Source organism: Astatotilapia calliptera, chromosome 9 (assembly GCF_964374335.1).
Source record: "Astatotilapia calliptera chromosome 9, fAstCal68.1, whole genome shotgun sequence".
Classification (NCBI taxonomy): Eukaryota; Metazoa; Chordata; class Actinopteri; order Cichliformes; family Cichlidae; genus Astatotilapia; species Astatotilapia calliptera.
The window spans coordinates 20,709,181-20,720,240 of record NC_137430.1 but is presented as its reverse complement, the minus strand read 5'-3'; the positions used below and the strand labels follow the sequence as shown (position 1 = coordinate 20,720,240).

The 11,060-nt window shown below is 40.5% G+C and overlaps 1 protein-coding gene across 1 annotated transcript; it reads left to right on the top strand.

The window, feature by feature from the left end:
- The first annotated feature begins 248 nt into the window (after nucleotides 1-248).
- On the top strand, nucleotides 249-10,852 carry pcolce2b (procollagen C-endopeptidase enhancer 2b). Its single transcript, XM_026179739.2, has 9 exons — nucleotides 249-982; nucleotides 1,254-1,362; nucleotides 1,733-1,988; nucleotides 2,943-3,067; nucleotides 3,837-3,973; nucleotides 4,074-4,237; nucleotides 5,187-5,270; nucleotides 7,720-7,887; nucleotides 8,247-10,852. Exons 1-9 carry the CDS (start codon nucleotides 849-851, stop codon nucleotides 8,375-8,377), a joined length of 1,308 nt encoding a protein of 435 aa, XP_026035524.2. The 5' UTR covers nucleotides 249-848; the 3' UTR covers nucleotides 8,378-10,852.
- Nucleotides 10,853-11,060: the final 208 nt, after the last annotated feature.

Below are 11,060 nucleotides of genomic sequence, written 5' to 3'. Positions count from 1 at the left end.
AAATTCCGATGTGAATGGTGTGTATAGGCCATAATCAGCATGCAGGTTCCGTATAATTCAAAGTGCAGATTCAGACTAAGATATCAGGGTAAATAAACAAAGAATGAAGGAGCCTAAATATTACCACACGTGTACCAGTGCAAGAAAATAAGGTAATTTCACTATTCATGAAATTTAAAAACAAATGACATGGACTGAGCATTTCAAGAAATGCAAATGGACAAATAGGTAACATCTAAAATAGAAATAATAATTATATAATCAAATAAACAACATAATATGATGGAGAGAACAGCACATTTTTGAATTGGAATTTGAGTGATAATAAAATTGCTTACACCATAGTTTGTCCAGCAGGTGGTGCTCTCTTTCAATCCTCAGATGACCCCTTTGCAGCACACAACTCTAACAAGCCATATTTCATGTAATTGTATTTTGTATTCAGTTTATAGAGATATATAAAATATAAAATAAAAAAATAAGATTGGAGAACACAACACAAGTTGCCTCATTCACCTTTAGGCACATGCAGGTATTTGAATTCAGAAATATACACGTTGATCGGAATGTGAAACCATGCATAGATAACTTCTGGAGTCAAGTATATTCATGCCATCTCCTTAAAGGTTTTCAAGCCACTCCCTCCCCTCCCAGCGCGTCTTTAACCCCCCCTGAGGGAAAAAAAAAAAGAAAGAAAGAAAAAAAAAGAAATGTGCACCCTGCGCCCCGTCCCTCCTACCACGCAGAACAAACGCTATATTCATCTGCTTGCTTGAGTTTTCCGTTGCTGAAAGTCCTTACAGGAGCTCCTGGGTACTTTTCCCCTCCGTTTTAGCCTGTTGAGCACAATGCCATTCACGCCACCGGGCGAAAACAGGCGAAGCTCCTGCTCCGTTTTCCCAACAATGTGGAGAACATGCAGTATTTTTTGCGCATGGACTCTACTGTTCTTGACAGAAGTCTGTGCGCAGTCCCAGCAGAGGTACTTATTTATTTACTTTTTTACCCCAAACTCAAATTTTCTTGAAAGATTTATTAGATTAAAAAAAGTAAGGATCCCATTTAGCCTTTTGAAAATCACCGTCAGATGACTGGAGTTGGAAGAATATTGTGCAGTATGGGCTGCCTCGGGACATGTGGCGAGGAACTGAATGCACTGAATCCAATGGATATTATCAACTTTGTTTTTAAATTTTGCTGTAATGCACCGTTATTATTTTATTTATATGTATAGAAAATATCTTTCTCCTCAGACCAATCTTTACATGTGGCGGAAACATCACAGGAGAGTCTGGAGTAATCGGGAGCCAGGGGTACCCAGGAGTTTACCCTCCAAATACCAAATGTGTGTGGAGAATCACAGTGAGTCCAGTTCTGTTTTTCATTCATAGCATATGATGACAGTGATAAAGCATTGTTCATTAAAAATAAATACAGTATGACAATCTTTGTCTTAGTCCAAACTCCTAATTTCCTTCTAAAAATAGTTAACCACAGCCGCAGTTAGCTTAGGGCAATCTTTGCTGAGTGGCTCTGTGATGTTTCTGTACTTTATTGCAGTGAAGCTGATGATTAGGTTGGAAAAACGGCATAAGCTGGGTTAAAATGCACAATTAAATGTTTGAGAGTATTAAAGTAACAATATTCAGTATTTAGGTCTATGCTCTTTTGTTTGTTATGCCATCTAATAATAGTAATAATTTAACTAAGCATTCTCCAACTCCCCACCCAGGTCCCGGAGGGCAAGGTGGTGGTACTGTCATTCCGCTTCATTGATCTGGAGAACGACAACCTGTGTCGCTATGATTATGTGGATGTCTACAGCGGCCATGTCAATGGACAGAGACTGGGTCGCTTCTGTGGAACGTTCAAGCCAGGAGCCCTTGTTTCCACAGGCAACAAGATGCTCCTGCAGATGGTATCCGATGCCAACACTGCTGGGAGTGGCTTCCTGGCTGTTTTCTCTGCTGCCCATACACATGAGCGAGGTAAGAAAACATGGGGAGAAGAAGAAGCTTGGGCATGCTTCCTCTTAACACAGCTGTCTTAGTCAAAGGTGCCAAGTTTGCAAGGGTAGCAGAACATCTTGCTGCTATCCAAGCATGTAATGCAGAAATATGTGGAGCTTCTGTAATGTTACTAAGAAGTAAATCTTACCTTGTTTGTATGCAGACACCCAGTAAAACAACAGGATGTATCCATTCGTGTAGTGCTCAGTAAGAGCAGGTCTGTGGGCTAAAAGTCCATGTGGATTAAAAGAAATCTGCTTTTTAACTCTTCTCGCACTGTGATGTGGAATTTCTCATGTTTTTTGGCTATTGTGCTGCAAGGCAAAGGTCAGAAATTTCACTTAGAGCCTTTAGCGTTTTTCCTCACTGGGCCATCTACTGTTTTTAGAAGTTTAATGTCTGGTTTTCTGTACCGTAGGAGCTGACAGCTGTAGTGGACAGTGTCAATTAACCAGTCAGCCAGGCTCTTATCCGCCGGCAGAGAGACTGTTGCTATCCTGTCTTTAAACATGGTTAAAACTCTGCTGCACCACGTGTCACCCATTTGTAGAGATTTGTTTTCTTCAATTTGCTAAATGTATTTTTTTACATGCTGGAAAGGCAGAATCAGTTAAAGTATATGAAAGCGTGTTTTTAAGCGATTCGATCCTTTGAGAGTTTGTGTTTTTTCTGAACTGATGTTCCTCTGATGGCAGTTATTTTTAAACCCACAGATGACTAATGACAGACTTGCTTTTTATGGTGTTCATAATGACAAAAAGGCAGTGAGAGCCCCCAGACGCAGTTAATAACATGAGCACATTACTGACTCACCATTATAGCTTTTAAAAGATTGCTAAATAACATTCATTATTTCATTCAAGCAATAACAGGAGCAGAATTTATCTAATTAATTGTGTAATCCTAGCACTAACTTCAGTCATTTCTCCTCAGGGGACCAGTACTGTGGAGGCAGGCTGGTTAAGCCCTCTGGGACTTTCAAAACACCCAACTGGCCTGAGAAGGACTACCCAGCTGGAGTGACCTGCTCCTGGCATATAGTAGCACCAAAGAACCAGGTCATACATAAAAATTAGTAAATGCAAATGTTTCTATCTGAATAACTGGCCTCAAATGAACTGAAATTCCAGGAGATTGTGCAAAAGTTTTGAGTCACTCCTAATTTCTTTATATTTTGCTTCCAAGGAGACACTGTCTTCTCAAGTGCTGTGTAGCAATACTTCTTCAGGCTTTCTGGAGGGTTTTCAAAGGCTTTCTTTGAACATTGGCTGCTTTTTCACTCATTTTCAGGCCAGTCCTTGTACCTGAACATTTTCAGGGGAATATCTTTGTTTGTTTGTTTCTTTATTAGGCCACAATATCTGTGCACCATTCAAATATCAAACACAGTTTGACAGGCAGAATATAGTATTTTTGTAACAACAGAGTGATTCCCAAAGAGTTTTTAGAGGAAAATTGTCATATCTTGACATGGTGTGTGATGTGTGCTTAGAAAATCTGAGGAAACTGGAGAAGCTATCCACAGCAGATAAACAGAGTTTTGTAAATAAATGAAGATACAGAAGTTTTTCATCTAGTCATTTTTCCGTGCATGTTTTCCCTCTATATCAATGATGAGTAAATGCCAGTGGCGGAATAACACTCTATTGAAATAAAACATTGCAAGTTACCTGAGCCGTTCTTTTAAGAAATCTCAGTGAGTCGCAGGTGGAGTATATCTTTTCAAAAATGACAGCATACACTTTAGTCAGATGATGCACCCTAGGGCCTGTTATAAGCTTCTGCTAGAAAAAAGAGGAATACTTTATAACTTGTCTCCTGCTGCAGGTTATTGAGGTGAAGTTCGAGAAGTTCGATGTGGAACGAGACAACTACTGCCGCTACGACCACGTCTCCATTTTCAACGGGCCGGAAATAAACGATGCGAAGAGGATTGGCAAATACTGCGGAGACAGCCCCCCAGCGTAGGTGATTTCTGTCATGCTGTAGAGTTCATTTTCACTAAACCATCATGTGATTTCATCTCAGTTCATCCTCAGTCTGCTTTCCCGTGCTGCTCTGTAGGCCGGTGTTGTCGGAGGGGAATCAGCTCCTAATCCAGTTCCTGTCAGATCTCAGCCTGACTGCCGACGGCTTCATTGGGCACTACAAATTCAGACCAAAGAAATTCCCCACCACAACAGTACTGCCTGCAACTACCACACAGCCAGTCACCACCAGGCCAATACGTAGGTAGCAGCTTATATTCAATAGAAACCATTAAAAAACTTCTAACATCCACAGACTTCTAATATCTGCATTAGCTGATTTGACTGTATTTGCTTTGTGCTGCTGGATTCTTTGATAACATGTGGGATTTTATCTCCTTCTTTCAACTTGAGAAGGATCTAAAATCTGCTTCCAATAGCAAATGTAGGCAAGAGAAGGAAAGAGCGAGGTGCTTAAGTAGTAGTACAGTGTGCTGCTTGTGGCCATGCATTCTGCTACTGTCCCCACACATGTGGCTCACATAAGAGCAAATGCTCTGCTCACGTAAATAGATTATAGCAGTCAGCCAGTGAGTCAATAGAACATACTGGAAAGTGTAGTCCAATTACAGATGCAGCCAAGCACATGTTGTAACACAGCATATGCTAAAACTATGTGTTATGCTCATAAGACTTTTCTCTTGTGTAAACTGTACATAACACAAGGGGTGGGCGTGCGTCTGCACCTGCAATCACAGCTCATTTTCATAGTCAGACTCGCATTCCCACACATTGTTGTTTTTTTCCGTCACTCAGGCCAGGTTATTTTGGCGCCCCCCCTGCTATGATGTCATGCTGTGTCACTGCTTTCTGGTTGGCTTATCTCCCCCTCTCACCCGACTTTTCCCTCCACAGTAAGAAAAATATTTGCACAGTCACATTGTATTTACTTCAAGCCTCAGTTCTTTCCTTTATGGATTCTCTTCTATCTTTAACTTCAAAAACAGACGTTCCCTCGCCACATAATCGAGCTATTGTCTGTGATACTGACAGCCATCCATCTGTAGAGACACTTGTGTTACCAAGAATACTCAGTAAATAGGCTGCAGCAGAAGCAGATGGCAACATAACTTACATGCCCGCGTCACTGGCGGGCAAAATTACAGAGGCTGATTTTTGTGTGTGTGTGTTTCTTTTTCTCTCTGTGCAGCTCTGAAGTACTCTGTTGCCCTGTGCCGGCAGAAATGCAAAAGACAAGGAACGCTTGAGAGCAATTACTGCTCCAGCAATTTTGGTGAGAACATAAAAGCTTACTGTAACTTATCAAAAACCACATTAAGCCATAGTCACTAATAAATTCCAGCCATTTTTGTATCATTTAACATATCTGCTTTCACAAATACTAATCCTAAACAGCTTGAATTGCAGATTCTCTGAAGATATATATGAGTAGACCCCATGCTGACAGCCAAAACTCCCCTTAAGTAGCAGTTTATAGTCCTGATTATGTTGCTATCTTTGCTCTGTGATTGTTTTTCCCTTACACATCTCAAAGACTTCCTTGATAGCCTGTCAAGAAGTGAATGATTGCATACAGTAGGCCACGGTTACCTGTAGTCTAAACACACACTCATACTCAGCCACTGACTGTAGGCAAAGCGGCAATAAATGAAGGCGTTTATTCAGGCTCGGCAATCTGACACATGCGGTTTGTGTCGAGGAAAAGGGGGAAAAAAGGAAAGACGAGTGATGTGGCGGCGAATGCAGAAAAAGTCGCTTTTATGTGATCGGCGCATCTGAATGAAACAGGGAGACGAGACATGACAAAGCTGAAAATAGCTGGTCCAATCACTGCTGGTATTTTAAAATAATCAAATTATGTGGCATCTACACATTAAATCATCAAATACAGCTCGCTGGTTTATGTAACAGTAGCAACAGATATAATAGCACGACTAAAACAGGCAGTCCTCTGGCTAATTTCATCCCTGTCAGGAAATGAAACAGGCAGCATGTGAAGTCCAGACGCATTGGTACCATCAGGTTAAAGAATCCTGTTCATGCTGAATGAGCCGTGCCTCCTCCTCCACTCCACCGGCTCCAGTATCACTCAGCTGTCACTGCTAAACGTCACTTCTCCACCAGCCGTGGAAACAAACGGCAAAACTGTATGTTTTTCTTTTGTGAGAGCTGGTCTGTCTAAACAGGAAATGGCTGAAACTTCACCCCGCACACTGGTCGCATTGTTTAAGCAGAATCAGTCAGGAAAATAAACCTGGAACAAAGTAGCAAAGTATCTCTGCTCTGAGCAGTTAAACTGTCAGATGATTTATAATGACGTTATCGCCTTGATTTCTTTCTGTCTGTGTGACACTAATGATGTCCCACGTTCAATTTCCTCTTGTTTGATAGAGTTGGAATTCTTTGATGTTGTATTAAAGGGAGCTTTTACCTTATAGATGGATAAGGAAGCTTTAAAAAAAAGGTCACAAGGGTGTAGCGCTCACAGCCTGAAAGGAAATGTATAGAGTCTATGCTGTTAATCCACAGTGACATTTTTAAAGACAGGCTGCACTTCAAAGAAGCGGAGTTGAGATGTAGCACGCACATATTGTTCACAGCTCTCTCAGATATGAATATGATAACCAAACGTAAATGTGAGGATGAGGGGCTAGTACTGGCAGTTGCCATAATTTATTAACAGAGGGATGTTCAACATAGCATTTCTGAACATTCTGGTTTTCTTTAGAAAGCATAAATAGTTTCTTTTTGCACACAACAATTTAATTAATTCATAGAAAACAAAACCCAAACATTTCTAGGGTCAGTATTATTATACAAACAGAACAGACTTTTTTATTGAGCCATAGCACAATCACTGCTGTGCAGTGATGTGCTTTTACTTTGTAATGCTCAAAACTTGTACAATCAAGTTAAAACCGAGGGTTATCTTCCAATTTACATAGAGTAGATAAACCTCAGCAAGGGTTTGAGCTATCACTTGAGAAAGCATGATGCCAAAAACAAAAGATATCACTTTAGACTTGAGAAAAAGAATTGTTGAGGCTCACTAAGCAGGAGGTGGATATACAAAGTTATCACAGTGTTTCCAAGTGTCTAAAACTGGAGTGAGAAGCATCATCAAGAATTTCAAAGAGAGCCACAGAGTACAGAACAATGTTGGCAGAGGTAAGAAGTTAAAAATTTCAAAGAATCTGGAAAGAAAAATAGTGAGAGATGTGCCTAAAGACCCCAGAACAAGTGCCAAGACAAAGCAAGACCAGCAAAGTTGGATATTATAGTCTGCACAAGGTTGGAGGCCAAGTAAAACTCCACTTTTTGCAGAAGAGACGCCTTTAAAGCAATTCAATTCAATTTTAAGGAATCAAATCACAACAACGGTTGCCTTTACATTGCAAGGTAAACCATACAATAGTACAGAGAATACAGTGAGAACCCAAACAATCAGAGCAAAACAATATGAGCAAAACCTTTGGCAACAGTGGGAAAGAAAAACTCCCTTTTAACAGGAAGAAACCCCCAGTTGTAGGTGACAGGAAGAAGACTGAGGTACTGTAGCACTTGCGGGAGCCATTGCAGTTGTAGTTTTCTATACAAGAAAATGTATCTGTGGATTTTACATGTATGTATTCTGTCTGTATAGGCTTTTTTGGGAGTTATATACACTATTTTTCTAAGAAATGTTTCAGTAATTTTTCATCTGCTTTTTGTGTTTACAACAGTGATAACTGGAACTGTTATTACAGCGGTGATTAGAGGTGGAAGTATGCACGCCACCGTCTCTATTATCAACGTGTATAAAGAAGGCAACCTGGCAATCCAGCAGGCAGGAAAGACAATGAGCACCAAGATCGTTATCCTGTGCAAAAAGTGCCCAGTTATCAGAAGAGGTGAGTGTACAGCGTAGAGATGAAATAAATTTTTCTCAGTGTCCCCGATATAATTTTTTCCCCCGGTTATTATCTGCAATATGATGACATTGTATAGATGCTGGTTGACTGTTTTGAATAACTTATGGCTCTGAGTTTGCCTCCTGTGATGCGCTGTCACTCTCAGTTGAGGCGTTAGGTGAGCGGCAGAACTCACTGTCCAAACAGTCAATTCAACTCTAAGTACTGTAAGTTTATATGTATGCATATAAACATATAGTATACAGACCTGCTGTGGGCAGATTCTCACATTTTGGCCTCCCTGAATGTCTCTGCCATTCTGCCACTGCATTCAGGTTTTTTTTGTGTGACCTCACTAGGCTTGAACTACATCTTCATGGGCCAGGTGGACGAGGAGGGCCGTGGAAAGATCGCCCCGCACCACTTTGTTATGGCGTTTAAGACAAAGAACCAAAAAGGACTCAACGTTTTGATAAACAAGCAGTGCTGAGTTCCGGTAGCTCTGGTGATCTTCTGTTAACTGGTCTGCTCAAGGCTCATCTGTGGATGGAAATTATTACATGAAAAAAACAAAAGCAATCTCCTTCTCAAGAACACAAACGAAGGATATGAAAACAAATCTGAATGCGTTTGCGGAGCTGCCGCTGCAAATCATGGAAACTACATGATTTATTCAGTTGATGGAAACTTTGTGTGTTCAGTCATTTTCCTGTCCAGTTACGGTAAAAAGAAAGTACATCCTCTGTCACTTCTTATATTTTATGTGTTAGGATAATAAATACATTTAACAAATCAAATTTATTTATTTAGCAAAAAACAAGTTAAAAGGTAGAAGCCACTTGTAGAACAGCCAATTTCAGTAGGTTAGTAAGAGTCAATAGCTTTAAGAACCTATTTTAGCAGCAATAACTAGAAATTAGTTGTATGACTTTTCAGTCTCACATCCTTCTGGATGAATTCTTAAGATCCTGTCCAGCACTGGACTTTGACTGGGCCACTGTATCACCTTGATTCTTTTTTTTTTTCAGCAATTCTGTTGTAGATTTGCTGGAATGTTTGGGATCATTGTCCTGTCCCAAGTTTAGTGAAAACCAAACAGCATATAAGCATGAAGACCTCATACAGGCTGCCAAGTACCGCACCATAGTGGAGGGGTGATGATCACAGGACCTGGACACTGTGCAGTCACTGAGCTCACCGTGAGCTTTCTATACAAAAGGACGACCAGTTTCAGCCCCGCATTAGCTGTCAGAGAGATGGCCTCACATTTGACTGTAGAATATTTTGGGATACAAAGGAGCTTTGATATGCTGTGTGTGGTTTTTGACAAACGTGAGACTGTGGATTATGACCAAACACTCACTTTGGTTTCACGTATCCAAAGCACATTGTTCGAGAAATCTTGTGGTTTGTTCAGATATAGCTTTCCAAGCCTAAGCCATGCTTAAGTACTTTGGATGAGAGGAGGCTTTTGCCTTGCAACCCTTCCAAATAAGCCACACTTGTTCAGTCTCTGTCTAATTGTGCTACCATCCAGTTTACTGAGGCCTGTAGAGTCTGAGATGTAGCGGCCTGACCTTGAAGTGAATTAGCTGGGATGTCCACTCCTGGGAAGATTGGCACCTGTGAATATTTTTAATGACTGTATCGAACAGGGATGTCAAACACAAGGCCCGCGGGCCAGAATTGGCCCAGTGACCAGAATCAGCCTGAAAAGATTCCAATCTGGCCCACTGGCCGGCTTTGGAAACAAACACACTTACACACACAAAAACATGCATCCTTACCGTAGAGCAGCTCTCAGCAACAGTTTCTTCTCTAAGATCATCGCTGATGTCTTTCCTCTTTGGCTTTGTGTTAACACACAGCTGAAGACACCAGACAATAGAAAACTGCCAAAACTTGCGTGTCACATAGGGGCTCACACTCGATGACGATCAGTTCATCGAATGCATTGGTTAGCAGCTGCTTTCTCCTCATTGGCATCTTAACTCACATGTAAGCAGTAAGGGTGTACATACTGCTTCTGCATTTAAGGGTTAGTTTTTGTGTAATATGTCATGTTTTGTAGTCCATCTGAATCTGATTTTGAGCCCTGCTAAGGAGCAGGTGGTTTTTATTATGTCCTGATACATAAAACCTTAGAAGTCAAAGTTAGTGTACTTTACTTTTTTTGTTTGTTTTTCTTTCTCTCTCGCTCTCTTTTTTTTTTTTTTTACCATGACTGTAAATTGGATGATTACAGAACAAACAAGACACGGAGAAATTCCCATCTGTCTTCAATTACTCGAGGTTTTCGCATTCATGTCATGATTCTAGCACAGGATTAAACTGACCCCAGTCACCGGTGTCTGAAATAGGCAGAACACCAATTTATTATAATGTTTCATAAGATAAACATTATTCATATTTTAAAAATTCGGTGTGCATGCACATCTGTTCTGGCATTCCATAGTGGCAGTTTTCCTCAGAGTATTCCATATTCTGCCTTTCAGTTTTACCCTTTGAGGCTCTTGAATACAATGTGAATAAAGGATGGGGCTGATGCATTAAATAAAGATGTCAGTTTGGCGGACCAGTCATTAATTTAACAAGCTTAATATCCACAGGGGGGATTTGTTGCAGCTATTTGTCGTAGCTTTAATGATGGTTTAGCACCTGCCATTAAATTCCCAAGTTCAGTTTTAATGGGCAGGTTTGGAAATGTTAATTGTGGTGATTTAATGTGCAATATTTTATACATGCAATATTCTTTCAGTTCTTCTGGTTTCACGCCAACCAAGCGAGGAGCTTATTTGCTGAAGCTTTTTTCTCGAGCATCATCGTCATTATGATATTTTCTTAGTGTCTTTTTTTAGAAGCAAAGGTATGAAATGAAAACTATTTTCTTATGGAAAAAACTTTAATAATATTATTTATATTTTATTTTTGTCATCTGTCCAAATAAAACGCTTTCACCACTTTAGATTGTTCCTCTTTTTGCGTAAGACTTTTCACCTGGGAGAATGCCACATAATATCGGGTCTGTTTAGAGCGGTCGAGGCAAACACGCTCTGCTAAGCATCAGAATGGATGAGGTGTTTGTAGCGCAACTCTCTCGTGGAGCGGACAGCTCGGGGATTGGCTGAATAGTTTTGCTTTCAGACCTGTTGCAGCCAAAACGAAAAAAGCCA

Bases quoted from the DNA above. Each gene is read 5' to 3' on its own strand.
- pcolce2b (XM_026179739.2), top strand. From the start codon at position 849: ATGCCATTCACGCCACCGGGCGAAAACAGGCGAAGCTCCTGCTCCGTT. The intron at 1,989-2,942 runs GTAAGAAAACAT...ATTTCTCCTCAG, and splicing joins TGCCCATACACATGAGCGAG to GGGACCAGTACTGTGGAGGC. The intron at 3,974-4,073 runs GTAGGTGATTTC...GCTGCTCTGTAG, and splicing joins TGCGGAGACAGCCCCCCAGC to GCCGGTGTTGTCGGAGGGGA.